Source organism: Tyto alba, unplaced genomic scaffold, assembly GCF_018691265.1.
Source record: "Tyto alba isolate M040663 unplaced genomic scaffold, T.alba_DEE_v4.0 Super-Scaffold_12, whole genome shotgun sequence".
Lineage (NCBI taxonomy): Eukaryota > Metazoa > Chordata > Aves > Strigiformes > Tytonidae > Tyto > Tyto alba.
Genome location: NW_024881274.1, coordinates 5,170,531 through 5,188,992, shown reverse-complemented (window position 1 = coordinate 5,188,992; position 18,462 = coordinate 5,170,531). Strand labels below are relative to the sequence as shown.

At 68.0% G+C, this 18,462-nt stretch overlaps 4 protein-coding genes across 10 annotated transcripts; 1 reads left to right on the top strand and 3 right to left on the bottom strand.

Annotated features, from left to right (window-relative positions):
* Positions 1–11: 11 nt before the first annotated feature.
* Positions 12–8,215, bottom strand: OSBPL7 (oxysterol binding protein like 7). Of its 5 annotated transcripts, none has more exons than XM_042787049.1 (23): positions 8,148–8,215; positions 6,850–7,046; positions 6,485–6,607; positions 6,294–6,347; positions 6,059–6,172; positions 5,846–5,965; positions 5,633–5,753; positions 5,433–5,536; positions 5,264–5,347; positions 5,041–5,170; positions 4,771–4,895; positions 4,485–4,565; positions 4,264–4,395; positions 3,698–3,788; positions 3,340–3,617; positions 2,609–2,746; positions 2,465–2,528; positions 2,292–2,370; positions 2,057–2,201; positions 1,220–1,377; positions 1,006–1,132; positions 771–893; positions 12–532 (listed from the first exon to the last, which is right to left on the bottom strand). In XM_042787049.1, exons 2-23 carry the CDS (start codon positions 6,940–6,942, stop codon positions 179–181), a joined length of 2,838 nt encoding a protein of 945 aa, XP_042642983.1. In that variant the 5' UTR covers positions 6,943–7,046; positions 8,148–8,215; the 3' UTR covers positions 12–178. The 5 variants fall into 5 exon arrangements, with proteins under 5 accessions (XP_042642983.1, XP_042642984.1, XP_042642985.1 ...); XM_042787051.1 differs by having other exon boundaries at positions 306–532; positions 1,220–1,361; XM_042787050.1 differs by lacking the exon at positions 4,485–4,565.
* A 490-nt stretch (positions 8,216–8,705) lies between these two features.
* Positions 8,706–10,832, bottom strand: MRPL10 (mitochondrial ribosomal protein L10). Its single transcript, XM_042787071.1, has 5 exons — positions 10,755–10,832; positions 10,401–10,570; positions 9,848–10,012; positions 9,603–9,747; positions 8,706–9,320 (listed from the first exon to the last, which is right to left on the bottom strand). The coding sequence occupies exons 1-5, from the start codon at positions 10,792–10,794 to the stop codon at positions 9,070–9,072; spliced, it is 771 nt and encodes a 256-aa protein (XP_042643005.1). The 5' UTR covers positions 10,795–10,832; the 3' UTR covers positions 8,706–9,069.
* Positions 10,833–10,913: 81 nt separating this feature from the next.
* Positions 10,914–14,105, top strand: LRRC46 (leucine rich repeat containing 46). Of its 2 annotated transcripts, XM_042787069.1 has the most exons (8): positions 10,914–11,021; positions 11,145–11,259; positions 11,353–11,449; positions 11,545–11,653; positions 12,260–12,425; positions 13,061–13,130; positions 13,408–13,568; positions 13,714–14,105. In XM_042787069.1, exons 2-8 carry the CDS (start codon positions 11,229–11,231, stop codon positions 14,103–14,105), a joined length of 1,026 nt encoding a protein of 341 aa, XP_042643003.1. In that variant the 5' UTR covers positions 10,914–11,021; positions 11,145–11,228. The 2 variants fall into 2 exon arrangements, with proteins under 2 accessions (XP_042643003.1, XP_042643004.1); XM_042787070.1 differs by lacking the exon at positions 13,408–13,568 and having other exon boundaries at positions 13,714–14,102.
* SCRN2 (secernin 2) lies at positions 14,096–16,687 on the bottom strand. 2 transcript variants are annotated; one of them, XM_042787066.1, is made up of 8 exons: positions 16,648–16,687; positions 16,175–16,351; positions 15,876–16,057; positions 15,572–15,771; positions 15,268–15,483; positions 15,002–15,167; positions 14,679–14,856; positions 14,096–14,552 (listed from the first exon to the last, which is right to left on the bottom strand). In XM_042787066.1, the coding sequence occupies exons 2-8, from the start codon at positions 16,343–16,345 to the stop codon at positions 14,394–14,396; spliced, it is 1,272 nt and encodes a 423-aa protein (XP_042643000.1). In that variant the 5' UTR covers positions 16,346–16,351; positions 16,648–16,687; the 3' UTR covers positions 14,096–14,393. The 2 variants fall into 2 exon arrangements, with proteins under 2 accessions (XP_042643000.1, XP_042643001.1); XM_042787067.1 differs by having other exon boundaries at positions 16,175–16,346; positions 16,648–16,685.
* Positions 16,688–18,462: the final 1,775 nt, after the last annotated feature.

Here is an 18,462-nt window from a genome sequence, read left to right as displayed (position 1 = left end):
CACACCCCAGCTCTTGGCAGCCTTTATTAGAGCAGCCCCTGTGCACAGCTGGGGGGGCCAGAGGGGTCTGCCCGCCCGCGGGCACCCCACGATTCCCTGCTGCACACCCCCCCCCCCCCAGCAAATCACAGACCCAGGCATCCTGTGCCCCACCGGGGCAAGGGGTCACAGCCAGCCCCTACCCCCAGCCAGCCCTGAGGCTCTGCCCCAGGTCAGGGGGAGGCACTGCCTGTTGTTGTGTGTGTGTCCCCCCCAATTTTATACCACAGTTTTGCTTAAACACCAGCAAAACGGCTGGGGGAGTGGGGTGGTGCTGCACCCCCAGTGCTGGGGGGACCAGCCCCGCTGCTGGGTGCCACTGCTGTGATGAGCTGGGGGGGGGGGGGCTCAGCACCCCCTGGAGAGGTGGGGGCGGGGGGGTTGCTACCAGAGCACCGCGCTGTCGAGGTGGGCGAAGCCGGGGTCCAGGCGCAGCTTCCAGTAAGTGTTGTTGGTCACCCACGACTCCTTGCCGTTGGCATCCGTCAGCCGCCTGGGAATTTGGGGGGGGTGGGGGGGTGCGTGTGTCACATTTGGGGGTGCCATCAAGACCCCCAGGGGGTCTCCCCCCATTCCCTGAGAACCCCGCATCCCCCCTGTGCCCCACGTATTGCCCCGTACTTCAGTCCCGGGACTCCCCTCAGCCTCCAGTTCTGGGACCCGCCCCCGCAGCCTCCAGTCCCGGGACCCCCCCCCACCTTTCTCAGTTTCCCCCCCCCCCCATACTGGACCTGAAGAAGCGAGCCTGGTGCGTGATGTTGTTCTCCTCCATGACCCGGCGCCGGTCCCGCTGCAGCTGCTCGATCTGGCGTTTCTGCGTCTCGGCCGCCGGCACGTTGCCTTCCTCCAGGTACCTGAGCAGAGGGGGGACACAAACACGCACGGACATGACACATCGCTGTAATGAGTTGGGCAGCCTCAGCAGCCCCCCCCCCCCCCCCCCCTCGGTGCTGGGGCGCTGCTCACCGCTGGTCGGGGCGCAGGCGGGTGTCGGTGGAGGGCAGGACCCGCCGCAGCTCGGGCGTGAGCTCGTTCAGCTCCAGGGCAAACTGAGTGAAGCCGTAATTCCGCTCGTGGTCGCGGGGCATGGGGTCTGCGCGAAGCAGGGAGGGGGTTACAGTGCTGAGACCCCCAGGACAGGGTATCTTCCTCCCCAGTGTGACCCCTCCCCGGTCCTTACTGGCTCTCCAGACGCACTGTCCCGGGGGGGGCCCGCGGTGCAGCCCCTCGTGCCACTTGCCGGCCAGGCGTTCCAGCACCGTCCCGCTGCGGCTCAGCACGGCCCCCTGCACCTCGTTGGCCCCCGCGCCCCAGTACCGGGCCTGCGGCCACAGGGGGCTGGGAGGGGTGGGCGGGGCTGGGGCGGGGCCGTTGGGAAAGGGGGGAGCCCTGAGGGAGGGGGGGGGGCCCCCTGGGAAGGGGTGGGGCCCCTGGGAAAGGGTGGGGCTGTAAGTGATCGGGGTGGAGTCATTGGGAAAGGGTGGGGCCCTGAGTGTGAGGTGGGGCTACTGGGAAAGGGTGGGGCTACTGGAAAAGGGTGGGGCCATGGGTGATGGGGTGGGGCTATGGGGAGAGGGTGGGGCTACTGGGAAAGGGTGGGGCTACTGGGAAAGGGTGGGGCCATGGGTGATGGGGTGGGGCTATGGGGAAAGAGTGGGGCTACTGGGAAAGGGTGGGGCCATGGGTGATGGGGTGGGGCTACTGGGAAAGGGTGGGGCTACTAGGAAAGGGTGGGGCCATGAGGGGTGGGGCCAGGCAAGGGGCGGGACAACAACATGCAGTGTTTAGATTAACATGTGTGTGAAGGGGGCGGGGCCACATCCGAAGGGGTGGGGCCAGACAATGGTGATGCAAAGGTAGGTGGGGTCAGGAGCGGATGGAAGGGCGGAGCTATGGGGTGGGTGGAGCCCAGGGACTAAAGGGCGGGGCCTGGGAGGGGCTGGGGGCAGGGAGTAGGCTGTGAGAGGCGGAGCCAGGGTGGGGTGGGGCGGGGCAGAGCAGGGCGGGGCAGACGCACCTTGCAGAAGGTGAGCTTGCAGTGGTAGGAGGCGTCGCGGGTGTTGCGGATCAGCACCTCCCCATAGTGCTCGATCCAGCGGGGCCCACTGAGGACGTTGTGGATGCACGTGGTCACCTTGTTCCACTCGAAGTGGTCCCCGGTCCTGCGGGTACCGCCGCACCGTCGGCTGGGGGATGGAGGGGGGGGGCAGCACCATGAGGTGGGAGGGGGGGGGCACCCGTTGGGCTCTCACCTGGGCAGCTGAACATTGACGGTGCCCACGGGGACGATCTCTAAGGACTTGCCCCAAAATCTGTTCTTCCACCTCATGTCTGGGGAGAGGGAGGGGGGAGAGGAGGTGAGACCCCCCCCACACACCCCTCCCTGGCACCCTTGAGTGTCCCCAGCACCCTCCTCAGCACCCACCTTGCCAGAAGATGAAGTTGTCGGACTCAGCGTGGCAAGCGGAGATGGGAGGGTGGTGGCAGACCTGGAGGGAGGAAGTGAGACACGCCACCAGCCCCCCATGCGGCTCCGTCCCCCTCTCCCCCTCCCCGTCCCCGTCCCCACCTGCTCGCTGATGAAGCGGAAGCCACGGTCGGGCCGCACGCACTCGTAGGTCTCGCCCAGCACCGGGTTGAAGGGCTTGCTGCCCGCCCGGTAGTAGGTGGAGGCGTAGGCGGACACGGCGAAGGCGGCCACGTAGACCTGTCACCGCAGCCACCGCGCCGCTGTCACCGCGCCGGGAGCCACGCCCCTCGGCGGGCAAGCCACGCCCCTCGAGGTTCCGCCACGCCCCTCGGCGGCTGCGCTCCGCCCTTCGGGTGCCCCGGCACGCCCCTCGGGGGGCTCGACACGCCCCCTCGGGGGCGTGGCGACCATTGATCCCGCCCCCCGACTGTGGTTTCCCCGCAAACCCCGCCCACTGTGGGCGTGTCCTCGCCGCAGTGGCACGCCCCCCGCTCCGCGCTGCTGGGGGACGCGGCCGAGCCCCCCCCCCCCCGTGTCCCCCGACCCCCCGTGTGTCCCGCTGACCCTGCGCCCCCTCCCTGCTCCCGCATGTCCCAGGAGCCCCACGTGCCCCCCGATCCCCCCTAAAACCCCAAGTCCCCCCCCCCCGCGTTTTCCAGCTCTCCCCGAGCCCCCTGCTGGCCCCGACCCCGCCGTGTTTCCCAAGCTCTCCCCAACCCCGAGCCACCCCAAACCCCCGACCTCCCTCCGTGTCCCCGAGCCCCCCCAGACCCCCGACCTCCCCGCGCCACTCCTGCCCCCGATAGTGCTCTGTGCGCCCCCCGACTCACCAGGCGCTGGCGGGGGTCGCGGGCGCGGCTGGCGCGGTCCAGCAGCGCGCTGTACTCGAGCTCCTCGCAGAGACGCTGGAGCGTGTTGAGGGGCTCGTTGAGCTGCACGGGCAGCGCCACGCGTGACAGGTCCTTCCCCACGCTGCTCCGCAGCAGCCCCCACAGGCTCACGTCCCCCGGCGGGGCGGGGGGGGCGGGCAGGCAGCTCCGCCGCCGCGGGTCCGGCCCCGGCAGCTCCAGCGCCGGCGGCTCCACAGGGATCCCGGGACCCTCCGCTCCTACCGGGAACCGGGCGATAGGGTGAAGCCCCACCCTAACCCCCGGTCCCCCTCACCGGTGCCCCTCCCACCCCCGTTACCTGTCGGGGCGCGACCCGGCCCCCCCGGTTCGGCCGCGTCCTCGCAGGCGCTGGTGGTGGCTTCACTGATGCACGATTCGTCGTCCGAAGGCTGGGGAGGTGTGGGGGGGACCGTCGGCGGTTTTGGGGGACCCGGGAAGGGATGGGATAGGGGGGGGCCGGTCTGAGTGTCACCCTCCCCTCCCTTCCCGGGAGGATGGGAGGAAACCTGGGTTCGCTGGGAGTGGGGGGTCAGGGCATGGGGGGGAGTGGGGGAGCACCGGCAGCACCCAGCACCCACCGCCGGGCTCAGAGGCTGCAGAGACCCCAAGCACCTGGAGCAGGGGGGATGCAGGGGGGGACACAGGGACCGGGGGGAGATAGAGGTACTGGGGGGGACAGAGGGAGTGGAGGGGGGGGTGGCTCCATGGCCGGCTAATGGGGAGGGGGACAGGGAAGAGAAGGGAGAAGTGAACGCACAGCAATAGTGTGGGGGGGGGGGGTCTGCAGGGACACCACTTCTCTGCCAGCAGAGCCCCTCTCCCTCCCTGCCCACGGCCACTCCCGCCCCCGAACCCCCCCCCCACCTCGTTCTCGGAGGAGCTGGCGGACAGGAAGACCTCGCAGGCATCGAAGAACTCGGTGTGCGAGTCGGCCAGCGAGACGATGCTGCGGTTGGAGAGCTGCTGCTCCCGGCCCTTGGCTGGCAGCGAGTCCGGCTGTGGGGACAGCCACCACCTCAGCACTCCCCGCTTCCCGGGGGCGGAGGGGGGGGAGCCACCCCACCCCATACTGGCCCCCCCCCGACCTCGTCAGGGTGCAGCGAGGCAAAGGAATCCAAGGTGGTGTCGGAGGAGACGGAGAGGGAGTGGAAGCGGCGCAGGGCAGCCTGCGGACGCAAGGGGAGGCTGAGCTGAGCCCCCCCCCCCCCGCCCCCTCCAGCCAGTGTGAGGCTGATGGGGAGGGGGGGGATCACCCAGCTGAGACCCTGCCAACTCGCTGCACCCACCAGCAACAACCCCCCGGGGTCCTGGCAGGACCTAAAGCTGGGGGCAGCCCCACCCCCCCCCCGCACCCCCCCCCCGGCCCCTCACCCCGGTGTTGCCGGCACCACCCGGGTGCGGGGCTGAGCGCCGCCGGTCCAGCGCCTGCCGCATCTCCTCCAGACGGGTCCTCTCGGCCATCAGCGCGGCCAGCACGCTGCTGAGCGAGCCGTGCACTGCCAGGAGACACGAGCCGGGGGGGTGTGGGGGGTGTGTGTGTGTGTGAGGCTGTGGCATGGCACCCCAGCACCTGCCCTGCCACCACTAGGACCCCCAAAGGGGCTCAGCCCCCCCCCCCCCCCCCACGCTGCTCCATCCCACCTTTCTGAGCCAGGACCCAGAAGCTCCTCTGCAGCTGGCTGTATTCGGGGGGGAGGCTGAAGGGCAGCTGGCTCTGGGATGGCTCCAGGTAGCGCGAGAGGTTGGGGACGGAGCCATGCAGGCGGCCCACCTGGGGGGAGGGGGAACATGGGGGGTCAGTGAGACCCTTGGGGGGTCCATCCCCAGGCAGTGGCAGGCAGAACTCGGTGGGACGCCCGCTCACCCTGCCGATGGTGTCATCCTTGGCGAAGCTCTGGGTGCACCAGATCTTGGTGGTCCTCCTGCCCTTCTTGGGCCTCTCCGAGGGCTACGAGCAAGAGGAAGGGGGCTGGAAATGGACCCTCCCCGGGAAGCAGCGGGGGGGGGGGGGGGGGGGCCGCTGCCCCGCTCACCTGGCTGCCGGAGATGAGGGGGGCCGAGGGGATGCGGTGCAGGGCCTCCAGGCTCTGCAGCATGTCGGTCAGCTCCTGCAGCTTCGCCTGGCACTCTGACAGTTCTGCGGCGGGCACAGAGCGAGCCCAGTCAGGGATGGGGGACAGGGCATCCCCCCCCCACCCCGCCAGCCCCAGGCATCCCCTCCCGCCCTGCTGACCGGCCGAGCAGCGCTCCAGCCCCTCGCTGTCCTTCAGCCAAGCGTTCACCTTGTCCCGGGAGCTGGCGAGGGTGGAGAGGGCAGGGGCACTGCCCGAGGGCAGGATCCGTGTCCACGGGCTCTGAAGCAGGGGAGAAGGGCACCGCCGGGGCTGCCGTCAGCAGCCCCACACCCAGACACTGCCTTGCGTTGTCACCCCGAGGTGTCACCCACCTGCGTGTTGGTGGGGGTCCTCCCCGTGGGACCCCCCCTGGGGCAGGGATCAGGCCTCTCACCCTGGTGATGGGCGCAGAGGCTGCTCACCCAGCTGGCAAAGAGCTCCGGGGACTTGATCTGTGGGACAGGGGCAAGTTGGGGTGAGGGGGACCCAGGTGGAGGGGGGGGTGACTCAAAGCCCCCAGTCCTGGCTACAGCCCCCACCAGCACCTTGAGGTGGTAAATGTTCTCCTCTGTGTCCAGGTCAACTCGCTGCGCCTTCTTGTTGATGGACATGACGGACTGACGGATGTCGATGGCTCCATGTAGTTTGCCCTTGAGGACCTGGGGGGGGCCCAGGGACCCCTGTCAGGGGGAAGACCCCCTTCCTCATGAGGGCCACGGGGTGTCCCCCACCCCAAGCCCACAGGGAGGCTGCACAGACACAGCCCGGCCCCACACTCACGTCCTGGCGCGTGGTGGCATATTTCAGGATGCCGTTTTCCAGCACAAAGTATCTCTGGGGACAGAGGGGGGATGATTGTTGTGGGGGGAATGTCAGAGACTGGTCCCTGCACCTCCCTATCCAAGGGCCCAAATCACCCCAGAGGTGGGTACGGCACCCAGGACTGCCCAGTGCTGGGCTCTGCCCGTTACCTTGTGCCAGCCCTTCAGGGGCCATTTCCTCTTCTTGAGCAGGTAGCCCTCGTGCTGCTGCGGCTCCTGGCCCGGGCCGTCCCGCGCACGTGGCTCCTCCACCACCTCCCAGCTCTCTGAGCCCTGCGGGGATGGGGGGCAGCGTCGGGGTCCCTCAGCATCAAATAGCAATCGGGGTGCTCCCCACCTCATCCCTGAGTAGGGACACTTGGTGCCCCCAGGGGGATGGGGCAACTCTGTATCACCCTTCTTAAAATGGGGTGAAGCCCCTCGAGGCACCATGGCACCCCCAAGCCAGCCTGCATGCACCCCAAGGATCCTGCTGAGCCTCCCCGCCCCCCCCTCCAAGCCCAGAGCCCCCCAACCTGCTGAACGCTGCTGTGCTTGGAAGACACGGTGCTGTTGGAGCGTGAGAGGGCCCTTTTCGGAGAGGATGGGTCCTTCTCATGGCTGCCCATGGTTGGCGAGCAGAGGGGACCGGGGGAGCAAGCCAAACCCCCCCTCCTGTCCGTGCTGCAGGGCTGGGGGGGTCTGAGCTCAGCCGTCACGGTGGTGAGAGCCACTGCGAGGAGGGGACGCCACGTCAGGGAGCCCAGGGAGGGCATCACCCACCCTGCCCGCAGTTTTTTGTGCCTTGCCCAAACACTCTCATCCCTTCCCTCGCACGGACAAGGGTTGCGGGGGGGACACCCTCCTGGCCCCCCAGGAGCGGGGAGCCTCGCACGTGACTGCAGCCGGGACCCAGAAGCTTCTGTGCCAGACGGAGCGTTCGACCCACCCAGCTTTATCTCGCCTCCGCCGCCCGTCTGGCAGGTCCAGAGTCCGGCCCCGCCGCCCTGCTCCGTCACCCCATGGACTGGGGGTGCCATGGGGGAACCCCGCGGTGGGCACAGCCAGGAGGGTGACCCGGGGAACAGAGGCCAGGATCAGCCCCGGTCCATCCCGGCACCCCTGAGCCACACAGCCCCCCCAAACCCCCAACCTGGCCACATTCCCTCCCAGCAGGGTGTTCCCTTTGCCCTTCGAAATTACAGAAGGGGGGAAACTGAGGCACGGGGAAGCTTCCCCCCCCGCCTTGCCAGCCCCCCTCCAGCTCTGCCCCTGCTCGGGTAGGTGACCCAGCCGCGGTTGTAGGACGGGTCCTGGGGTAACCCCGGGACGGTGGCCAAGCCCCCACACTGAAAACCACAGCACCGTGCACCCCATCTCAGCAGGGAGGAGGACGGGGGGGCCCCGGACCCCCGCCCTGGGTGCAGCGGGGGGGGGGGGGGGGGGGGGGGTGCGGGGGTGGAGTGTCCCCCCCCGCACGGCAGCGAGGCTGGGACGATGCCCCCCGGGGGTCCCCAGCCGCCTCCTCTGCCTGCAGCCCCCACCGGGGTGGGGGGACAAAGCCCCTGCCCGCTCCGGGCACGCCACGGGGGAAAACCCGGCCAGACACCCCCCGCTTCCCGCCCCTGCGTGGGGTAAAGCCCATCCCGGCACCCCCCCTCCTCCCGACCCCCGCGTGGGGTAAAGCCCATCCCCGTGTCCCCCTTCCCCGCCTGCCCCACGGGGGTGTCAACCCCCCGGAGCAGCAGGGAGCCGGATCCGGCTGCTGAGCGCGGAGGGGCTGTGCCGTGGGGTCCCGGGTTGGGGGGGTGGGGGGGGTGTCCCCGGTGCTCACCTGGACGGGCGGCGGGCGGGCAGCCGGGGCCGGTCGCATCCTGCCCGGCGGCTGCAGGAACCGGAACACGGAAGGAGGCGGAGGCGCCGGGTCGGAGCCGCTCGGCTCTGCCCCCTGCACCGTGGAGGACCGGAGCCGCCAGCACCGGGGGTCCCCGTGTCCATCCCCCCCCCCCCGAGCCTGACCCATCCGCGTCCCGATCACGGACAGAGCCGGACACCGCCCCCCCCCCCTTCCACGCGGATCCCCGGCGGTGGGACGGCTCCTCTCCCGTACCGGGGGGGTGCGCTTGCCCCCCAAACCCAACCCACGGGAAAACGGCCAACCCACGAGCTCTGCCCACGCCTAGTTTGGCAGGGGGTAGCCTGGGGAGAAGCACCACGCCATGGGGGTCCCGGGGCTTCCCCCCCACCCCCCGAGATTTCCAACCCCCAGCACCGCTCCACCCTCTGCTCTAGGAGAGCACCAGAGCATCGCTCAGCTTCTCCCCCTGGCCTCGAGGGGCAGCACCCCCCACCCCCCCCACCCCCCCCAAAATCCAAGACGAGGCTTCCGGCATCTCCACCACCACACTTTAATGGACAGGATGGTGAGCCGGGATCCCCCTCGCTGCCCCCCCATTCTGGAGGGTGAGGGGGCTCAGAGCACCCGACATCCTCCCACGCCGCCGCACTCGGCCTCCTCCGCTCGATCCCAGCCGACCACGGGGCCTAAAACGCAGCTGGGACGTCCCCAAGTGCCAGGGGTGCGGGTAGCGGGGAGCAAAGGGAAGGGCCGGGGCTCCCCAAAGGGGCCGGTGATGCCGCAGGACCCTCAGTCCTGCCGCTGGCTGCACACCTTCGATCCCTGACCCGCCCCTTCTCTGACCGCGGCCGGTAAAGGAGCCAATTCCCAGCCAACACACGGGGTGCGGGGGCCAGCGTCACTGTGCCCCCGAGTTTTGGGCAGCGGTGGGCTCGGCTGGGCTCCCCGGCTCGCCAGCCTGCAGCTGGCAGATGTGCTGGTCCAGGAGAGCCGTGAGGTGAGCGGAGCCGCGCTGGAGCAGGGAGGATGTCTGGGAAGGCAGGAGGGCCAGGGCACCCACCGTTTGGCCCTGGGTGGCCTCCAGTGAGGGCAGCTTGGCGAAATTCTCCACGCCCTGCCTGCTCAGGATGGTGTCGTCGATGCAAGCGCCTGGAAGAGAAGAGCAGGGCTGAGGATGGGCGAGAGCCCTTTCATCTTCCACAGGCGCACGAGGAAAAGCTCGTTCCTGCAAGCAGGACTCCCACCCCTCACTATCCATCCCCTCGTTTTAATATGGGCACGACAGCGATCCTGCAGATGCAGCTCCGTTTCAGAGGGAGCTGTTACCGAGGCATTTACTCCTTCAGCTCCTTACAGGAGCTCCTCTCCCCAGAGCCAGAGGAGAGCCCCGAGCCCGGCACCAGCAGAAGGGGATGCAGGGAAGGGTCTCACCCAGGAGGTTGACCTGCGGCACTCCCTTCAGCACCCGCAGCATCTCCTTTGCCTTCGCCTCCGGGCTCACCAGCAGGATATTGCGTGCCACAAAGAGAGGGAGGAGATTCTTGTACTTGGACTGGGACAGCACGGGTCTGACAATCTGGAGGGGCGGGGGGGAGACAGGTCTCAAATTGCAGCTTTTCACCCCGTGGTCATCCCAATTCTCCTCCCTCTTCAACCACAACGGGATCTGCCCCTACCTCGTTCAGGACGAACTTGACCTGGATGTTGTGCTTCCGGAGGTAGTGCCTCATCAACACCATGTCTTCATCGGGCATGGAGTTGTACTGACACACGGCGATCATCCGATTGTCCCGGAACACCTCCTTCACCTGCCGCCGTAACAGCCGGACGTAACCGTTGTCCTGAGGGGAGGGAGCAGCGGTGGGTCGCAGGGGGTGGGAACGATGGCTGCTGCCTCCCCCCTGCTCTGACCCTGCAAAAGGACCTACCGCCGTGAGACGCTGCCGCGGATCGCGACTCACCTGGTTTCCAGCACTTGGATTACCAGCCGGGGCATCGCCCAGCCACCCACAACATAATGAAAAAGGGCTGTAAACACCCCACAAAGGTCTTCTCACCCAGGCAGGTTACCCCCCGGGGCAGGGCTGTCCTGGAGGTCTGTACCGCAACCGGTGCGGGCTGCAGAGCCTCTGTCAAATCCCCAGAGCAAAGCAGACACGCGAGGCGTGCGAAGCCACTCGGTCTCCTCAGACACGGTGACTCCACAGCGGCCACACGCCACAAAATTACCTCCTCGGGCGCTTTCTCCCTGGGGGCCAGGCAGCGCGGCGGGACGGCCGGCCGCGGGGCCAGGTACTCGGTCACGGCCATCAGTTTTTGGCGCTGGAAGTGCATGGCTTTCCAGTGCCGGGTGACCGCCTTGGAACCGCGGCGGACGAGCTGCAGGGAGGGCAGCCAGCCTGCGGGGAGGGAGCGCAGAAGGGAAGGCGCTCAGGGCCCCGAACCCACGGGGGGGGGGGGGGGGGGGGGAGCGGGTAAAGACAGCCCGGGCCCCACGCACGCTCTCCCTCCCCACTCCCACGCCAGCCCACCTCCCGGCATCGCCCCCCGGAGCAACCCGACCCCCGGGAAGGGGCCCCTCACCCCGCCGCCATGGCGCGCTGCCGCTGCTCAGCGCCGCCATCTCCGCCACGGGCGCGCAAAGGCTTGTGGGGAGGCGGAGGACCGGCGGCGCGCATGCGCAGAGGAACCCGTCTCCTAGCAACGGGCACGCTGCGGCCTGCACCCCCGCCGGCGCTGGGTCCCCCCCCCCCCCCGCTCCGTCCCCGTCCCGTTGACACCCCCTCCCCTCCAAACCCAGCCCATGGTCCCCCCGACCCTGGGGTCTCCCTGCCTCACCTCAGCATCACAGTGAGTGTGTGTGCCCCTCCGCCCGGCAGCTCTGACCACACCAAACCCCTCCCCCCCCCCCCCATCACTCAGGTTTCTGCCCCCCCCCCCCCCCCAATTCTCTCAGCACCCTGCCCTTTGCAGATAGCAGTGGGGCGAGCCCAGCCCCCACCACACACCCACCCAAGGGCCCAAGAGAGGGACAAGGACACCGGCCACCCCCCCGCTATGGCTAAACCAGAGAAGACCCTGCTTGGGGGTGAGTGAGCCATTTGCGGGGCCTGCTGGTGTGTCAGCCAGGGGGGGGGCTGGACCCCACTGGCCTGGGCCCCGTCACTCTGTTTTCCCACAGACTGTGAGCTGACATCCCCGGGGGTGACCCTCACCGACAGCCTCATCGCCACGAGGAGCCAGCCTCGGCCGGTGGAGCCCCTGCGCCCAGAGAGCCAGTGAGGATCCGCACAGAGCCCACCTCCACCGCCCAGGCTGGCAGGGGAGGGGTCTCTGGGCACAAAGGACACCCCTAGCACCCCTATTCCTCTAGATCTACGGAGCTGCCGTCCCCCTCGACTGTCCGCTTGGACCGGGAGAACATCTGTGCGATCGGGAGGCGCCAGAGCCTGCGGGAGATTCACAGCCTCTACCTGCAGCAGGTAAGGTCCTATGGCAGCTGTGAGAGATCAAAACACCCTCAGTTCTGCTCCAGAGTTTTGCCTCCTCGCGTGGCCGGAGGGGCTGGCAGTGCTCCCCTCTGATGACAATGCCACCAGCATAATTCGAGCGAGGGTCTGGCCATTTGGTGTTTTGCAAACCCTTGTGAGAAGCCTTTGCGTCCTCCTGAACTCTGCCAGGCTCTCCATGCTGTCACAGCCCCATATCCCCTCTGCAAAGCTGCCATGGCAGTGGTGGGACATCATGTTGCCCCTGTGATGTTGGAGCAACCCCAGGGACATCCTGAAGTCTGATTTTTCATGCAGTAGAAAAAAAATATTGCTTTTTCTTCTTTCCACCCCGCCTCTGCCTCAGAACCAAATTGAGAAGATTGAAAATCTGGGCTGCTTTCCCAACCTGCGGTACGGGCAACTCCTGCCCCCAAGGAGATTTTTTTCCATGGTCAGAGAGGGCTCCCTCCTATCCTTGGCAGAGCTGGGGAGGGTTCAGGTTGCAGCCCCTGACTTCCTGGTGCTGCTGGCTCTGACCCTGGGGGCCATGGTGTCCCCCCCCCAGCCTCACACCACCGCCCTTTCCGTGCTCTGCAGGTTCCTCTGCCTGGCTGGAAACTGCATCCGCAGAGTGGAGAACCTGCAGCCCCTGCAACATCTGCGCGTCCTGGACTTGTCCCACAACCAGATACAGATGCTGGACCCAGGTGGGAGGCAGGAACGGGTCCAGACGTGGCCTGGGTCTGCCCAAGAGGTGCCTCAGGTACTGGGGAAATGCCGGCAGACCCTTGGTCCAGGCTCTGCCAGGGTCTCTGGCCCTCAGGTCCCAGCCAGAGCTCCAGCAGAGCCACCCTGGGGCTGGCATGCATGTCCCAGCGTGACACCAGAGGAGCTCTGTGGCGGGTTTTGAGCCCTCCCTTCTGCTGGCAGACGCCAGGTATCTGCTTCCACCTTGTGTCCTGCTTTGGCAGAACATTTCAGTGGCTCAGATCAGACTTGGGGATTTCAACCTCATGGCAAAGCTGCTCCAGCCCTCACAACCCTTCAGGCACCTTCCAGATGGCTCCTCCCGTGGGTGATTTTTCAGCAGAAGAGGGAGGGACAGAGAGCTAGTGTGGCTCCAGGCCTTCTGCTTGAAAATGGGGATGAGAAAGGGAACAATGAATGCCTGAGAATGGGAAAACCCTCAGTTCTCACACAGGAGTGTGTGCAATACACATTCCTGCCCTCCCTGCCTCAGTTTCCCCAGCTGTGAGGTGAGACTGCTTTCCACAGCAGGGCTGTCACCTCGGGAGTGGGTGAAGAGCTGTGGGAGACAAGGGGTGTGGGGGTTTGGTGCAGGGGAGGGGGCTCAGGTCCCATCTCAGCATCTTTGTGCCTTCCCTTTGATCTCTGCAGAGGAGCTGCCCCGCAGCCTCCGTCTCCTCGACTTAACGGGAAACGAATGCACCCACCAGCATGGGTACAGGTGAGTTGGGGGAACTGGAGGGGGAGAGCAAGTCCCCCAAACCACATCAGCCCCTCAGCAGGGTACAGCCTTCCCCAAATATCAAATACAGCCTGAGCACCAACCCCCCTCAAACCCCAGAAATCTGAATCTCCACCCAGGTCAGGCTGTGAGGTGGGCTGCACGGAGCAGTGCCAGGGGGGTGCAGTGTGTGTGGGGGGGCGGTTTGGTGCCACCCCAACCTGCTCCCAGCCCCGAGGTGATGGGGCAATGTCTGCTTTTCCTTTGGTGCTTGCAGAAAGCTGGTGGTGGGAGCCCTGCCCCACCTCCTGCAGCTGGATGCCCAGCCCATCCATGGCAGCGTGGGCGAGGAAGAGGAGAAAGGCGGCTCTTCCAGCAGCGAGGATGAAGACAATGAGTTGCTCTCTGAGCCAAGCGACCCTTTCACTGCAGACAAAGGTTCCCAGAGCAAAGCAGGACGTGTTTCACGCTTTGGGGTTAAGCAGGCTGGTCCCTCTGTCCCCAAGGGTGACAGGAGTGGCAGGGAGCTGGGGTGGCTGTGCCAGATTTCCTGTAAAATTCTCCCTCCCTCCATCCCTGGCAGATTTCTTTGCGGATCTGCACCAGGAGCTGGCCGGGCGCTCACGGCGGAGGCAGAGGGAGGCCCTGGAGGAACACTGGACCCGTCTGAAAGAGCTGGAGGAGCTGCAGGAACGTCGGGGTTTGCTGCTGCCCCCCGCACCGCTGAGCCCCGGCAGGGAGGGAGCCGCCTGCGCCGCGGCCCCAGGAGCCAAGCGGTCTCAGCCCTGTCCCCAAACAAAGCTGGGGACACGTCTGCCACCCCTGCCAGCATCCTGCCAGCAGCCCCAGCGAGCTCCCAGCGGGAGCCAGTCCCGGACCAAGGCTCCAGAGGAGGAGACTGGCACCAAAGGAGCAAGAAATAGGCGCTTACCCCAAATACCCCACACCAGCACCGCACCGCGCGGTTGGGATTAAAACCTCTTTATTCCTACATCAACCTGCCTGTCTGCCACAGAGCCCCCAGCCCCACGGCCAGCCCCAGAGGAGCCGGGCATAGGCAGCTCTGCCTGATGGTGGGAAAAGACACGCCAGGCTGCGGGCAGGACTCCAAATCTCACCCTATGGCCCTCTCCGTCCTCCCACACCCGTTCCTCAGCATGCCATCAGCGGCAGATCCATGGTGGGAGGAGGCGAAGAGCTGGGGCCAGGCACTGGGCAGGTTTTTTCATCCCCTATCCAGGAGCCCACCCACCTACGTGGGGTTTATGTGTAAAACTTCATCTCTGCCTCAACGCAGTCGAAGAAGAGGTCGGCCAGCTCCTCCGGGCTGGGGGCCACCGTCCCCCCCAGCAGCGCGTTCATCCCCTCCAGACCTTGTTTCTCCAGGTCCCGCAGCGTCTGCAGAAGCTTCTGGCCCTGCTCCTGGTGGGGTCAGGGAGGGAGGAGAGCTGAGACCGGGAACCCTCGGGGAATTCAACTGCCTCCCACGTTGCCGGCGGCAGCATGAGGGTCCCGGGGCAGCGGCAGCTGGGGAAGGGTCTGCAGTACCTGGTCCCTCTCCATCAGCTCCAGCGCTGCTTGATGCCGGCGGTAGAGCTCGTGCCGCCGATCGACCGTGCTCTGGAACCGCGGGATCCGCTTGGCCGGGTCGTCGTGGAAAGTGGGAGATCTCACCTGCGGCGTGGGCTTGAGGCCGGCCACGAAGACGAAGGGCTTGAAGACAGACCTGCCGGAGAGGAGCACCGGGGCCTTGGGACGACCTGCCAGCGCGAGGAGGGATGCGGCTCCCCGGGGACGCTCAGCTCGGCATGGCTCTGCCTTGTCCCCCGTCACCCCCGGAGCGGGGCTGTCCCCTCCGCCGGCGTCCTCACCTGGAGGGGTCAGGGGTGGCCGTGAAGAAGTGGACGCAGGGCAAGGTGGGGTCCTGGGGCAGCACGGACACCATGCTGCCCGCCGTGCGGAACCCCTCCGAGTCCACGCAGATCCCGCTGGCCTTGTCCCGCAGGATGGCCATGAACGTCTCCGCCGTGATGTGACCTGACGGGAGAGGCAGAGCCGCGTCACCCGCCGGCAGCTCGCCCACGGCTGGCCGTCCCCATCCCTCGTTCCCTGTGTGTGTCCCCCCCCCCCCCCAAACCTGCGTGCTGCCGCAGCAGCTCCTTGCCGGCGCGGTAGCGGGTTTTGGCCGCCTCCATCCGAGCGGGCTGGTGCGTCAGGGAGAAAACCTCGGCGAAGCTGAACTCGCCATCCCCGCTCCACCAGCCCTGGGCGCGGGCGCGCTGCCGCAGCCCCGGGTGCTCGGCCGTGATCTCCCTCCCGATGCTGAGCTGGTTGGAGATGTTGCGGCTGCCCTCTGCGAAAGCCGGAGCGGGGTCAAGCTCTGGGTGGGGGGGACGCAGACAGCGTTCCCCGTTCTCCCAGTACAACCAGTACCTGCTCACCTCGGATCTGCTGGGCTGCCCAGAACCTGCCAGCTGTTTCCAGCACCCAGGCCTCGGCGCGGTCAGCCAGCAGGAAGGTGTTGTGGTAGATGAAGGGCACCGGTTCCTCCTTGCAGCTCCCGCCTTGGCCGTAGCGCTCCAGCAACGCCGTGATCACCTCCAGGGCCTCTCGGGCAGAGCCGCCCCGCTCCAAACCCAGCCTGCCGCGCCGGCAGCACCCCATCACCCGCCGGTGGGGGGACAGCGCGGGGTGCCCGGGACCGGAGCAAGGATGCAGACACACACGCAGGACGCGGTTCCTCACCTCACCAGATCCATCCCCAGCAGCGCCTCGTCCTCGCCGAGGGGCTCGCGGGTCCAGACGCCCTCGTTGCCCACGCAAACGCCGTGTTCGTTGGCGCCCATCTCGGCACCCCACAGCCAGGCGGGACGGCTCAGCACCACGGCGTGGGTCCTCTCCGCCTGCTCGATCGCCAGGTAGGTGCACTGGGGGGTCGGGGGGTGGGGGGGGGGGGGGAAGACACACATACACAGAGTAGGGCTGAGACCTGGCGCGCTCGGTGCACCCCCTGCAGCCACCCTGGCCCCAAGGGACGGTCTCACCTGGACTTTGTCCCCGGGACGGTGGACGGCGGCGGGGACGTAGACAATCTCTTGGACTTCGTGACGCGGCCGGTCGGCGTTCTTGCCGAAAATGACGGCGGGCGCCGCGGTGTGCGGCGGCAGCGCCACGAAGCAGTCGCAGGATGAGGGCGTGGGATCCCACCCCGCCATCCTAAACTGGGCAGAAGGGACAGGGAGGGGGACACCGAGGGGGGATGTCACCCCCCCCCCCCCATCCCATGTCCCTGTCCTGCATGTGTCCCCACAGTCCCTTAGGGACCGGTACCTGGGGGGTTTTGGGGGGTCCCTGGATCTGGGGGGACGCTAGGGACCCATCCCCGGGGGGGCACCTCCTGCCCCGGGACCCCGCAGCTCTGCACCGATCGGAGATGTTCCCCCCGTCCAGCCCCACTAACCGGGAACCCCTCCCGCACAGTCCCTCCCTTCCCAGGACCCCACGGAACCCCACGGACCTGCCGCTGCTCCCGCACCGCCGCCACAGCCCGGTCCCGCCCCGCCCCGTCCCGCCCCACCCCCCCGGGCCACGGCGGCGCCCGGTGGCCGGAGGCCGCACGGCGGCATCGCGGCGGGGGGGGGGGGGGGGGGCCCGGCCCCGGCACCCCCGTGGGGCGGGTTGCGGGGGGACGAGACCCCAAAGGAGCCCGGGAACGGGTGTCCCAGGTCCGTCCCCCGTGGGGGGAACGACGGCATCTGGGTATGAATGGGGGGGTCCCGTGAGGCAGAGCCCCTCGTGGGCAGCACACTCTGTGGGTAGTACCCCACCGTGGGCAGCACCCCGCACGGACAGCACCCTGCGTGGGTAATATCCCCTCATGGGCAGCACCCTGCGTGGGTAGTATCCCCTCGTGGGCAGCACTCCGCGTGGGCAGCACCCTGCGTGGGTAGTACTCCACCCATGGGCAGCACCCTTGTGGGCAGCGCCCCCCGTGGGTAGTACCTTCCATGTGCAGCACCCTGCGTGGGTAGTATCCCCCCCGTGGGCAGCACCCCGCGTGGGCAGCACACCCTCATGGACAGCGCCCTGCGTGGGCAGCACCTGCGTGGGCAGCCCCCCCCGTGTGCTGTACCCTCCATGTCCAGCACCCTGTGTGGTTAGTATCCCCCCCGTGGGCAGCACCCCTCCGTGGGCAGCACCCCACCATGGGCAGCACCCTGCGTTGGTAGTACCCCTCCGTGGGCAGCACCCACGTGGGGAGCCCCCCCCGTGTGTCGTTCCCTCCATGTCCAGCACCCTGCGTGGGTAGTATCCCCCCCGTGCACAGCACCCCTCCGTGGGCAGCACCCCACCATGGGCAGCACCCTGCGTTGGTAGTACCCCTCCGTGGGCAGCACCCTCCGAGGGCAGCACCCGCGTGGGCAGCGCCCCGCGTGGGAAGCGCCCCACGCGGCACGCCCGCCCCACGGTATGCAGGCAGACCTGCTGGGCAGCGCCCTGCCCGCGGGGGGGACCCTGGGCGCCCGCCCGGCGCCTCCCAGAACCGCAGCCCAGGCCAGAGGGGTGCAGGATACGGCCCCCCCGGGGGTGGGGGGGGGCTCAGCTGTCCCCACCTGCATCACCCCCCACCCAGCACCCTCCTGCATCCCCATCCCGAGCAGCCCTGGAGGCATGAGGCCAGGGTGAGGGTCGGGGTGCTGGATGCCTGGGTCCCTCGGCAGAGATGGGTGGGGGTCGGGGTGCTGAACACCTGGGTCCCTCGGCAGAGACGGGTAGGGGTTGGAGTGCCAGACGCCTGGGTCCCTCAGCAGAGATGGGTGGGGGTCGGGGTGCTGGATGCCTGGGTCCCTCGGCAGAGGTGGGTGGGGGTCGGGGTGCCAGACGCCTGGGTCCCTCGGCAGAGATGGGTGGGGGTCGGGGTGCCGGACACCTGGGTCCCTCAGCAGAGATGGGTGGGGGTCAGGGTGCTGAACACCTGGGTCCCTCGGCAGAGATGGGTGGGGGTCGGGGTGCTGAACACCTGGGTCCCTCGGCAGAGATGGGTGGGGGTCGGGGTGCCAGATGCCTGGGTCCCTCGGCAGAGATGGGTGGGGGTCGGGGTGCTGAACACCTGGGTCCCTCGGCAGAGATGGGTGGGGGTCGGGGTGCTGGATGCCTGGGTCCCTCGGCAGAGGTGGGTGGGGGTCGGGGTGCCAGACGCCTGGGTCCCTCGGCAGAGATGGGTGGGGGTCAGGGTGCTGGACACTGGGGTCCCTCGGCAGAGAGGCAGTCGGAGAGCCGGGGCGTGGAAAACACGCAACGTTTATTCCAGTACAAAACCCCAAACCCCACA

Excerpts from the sequence above, each read along its gene's own strand:
- MRPL10 (XM_042787071.1), bottom strand. The coding sequence starts at position 10,794 with ATGGCGGCGCTGAGCAGCGGCAGCGCGCCATGGCGGCGGG. Across the intron at positions 10,571-10,754 it reads CAGCGCGCCATGGCGGCGGG|GCTGGCTGCCCTCCCTGCAG; the intron begins GTGAGGGGCCCC and ends CCCTCCCCGCAG. Across the intron at positions 10,013-10,400 it reads GGGAGAAAGCGCCCGAGGAG|GACAACGGTTACGTCCGGCT; the intron begins GTAATTTTGTGG and ends CCCTCCCCTCAG.
- SCRN2 (XM_042787066.1), bottom strand. The coding sequence starts at position 16,345 with ATGGCGGGGTGGGATCCCACGCCCTCATCCTGCGACTGCTTCGTGGCG. Across the intron at positions 15,168-15,267 it reads GCTGCTGCGGCAGCACGCAG|GTCACATCACGGCGGAGACG; the intron begins GTTTGGGGGGGG and ends CTCTCCCGTCAG. Across the intron at positions 14,857-15,001 it reads GCCACCCCTGACCCCTCCAG|GTCTGTCTTCAAGCCCTTCG; the intron begins GTGAGGACGCCG and ends CCTCTCCGGCAG.
- OSBPL7 (XM_042787049.1), bottom strand. The coding sequence starts at position 6,942 with ATGGGCAGCCATGAGAAGGACCCATCCTCTCCGAAAAGGGCCCTCTCA. Across the intron at positions 5,754-5,845 it reads GGACCCCCACCAACACGCAG|AGCCCGTGGACACGGATCCT; the intron begins GTGGGTGACACC and ends CCCCTGCTTCAG. Across the intron at positions 5,171-5,263 it reads AGGATGACACCATCGGCAGG|GTGGGCCGCCTGCATGGCTC; the intron begins GTGAGCGGGCGT and ends CCCTCCCCCCAG.
- LRRC46 (XM_042787069.1), top strand. The coding sequence starts at position 11,229 with ATGGCTAAACCAGAGAAGACCCTGCTTGGGG. Across the intron at positions 11,450-11,544 it reads CCCCTGCGCCCAGAGAGCCA|ATCTACGGAGCTGCCGTCCC; the intron begins GTGAGGATCCGC and ends CTATTCCTCTAG. Across the intron at positions 13,569-13,713 it reads CCCTTTCACTGCAGACAAAG|ATTTCTTTGCGGATCTGCAC; the intron begins GTTCCCAGAGCA and ends CATCCCTGGCAG.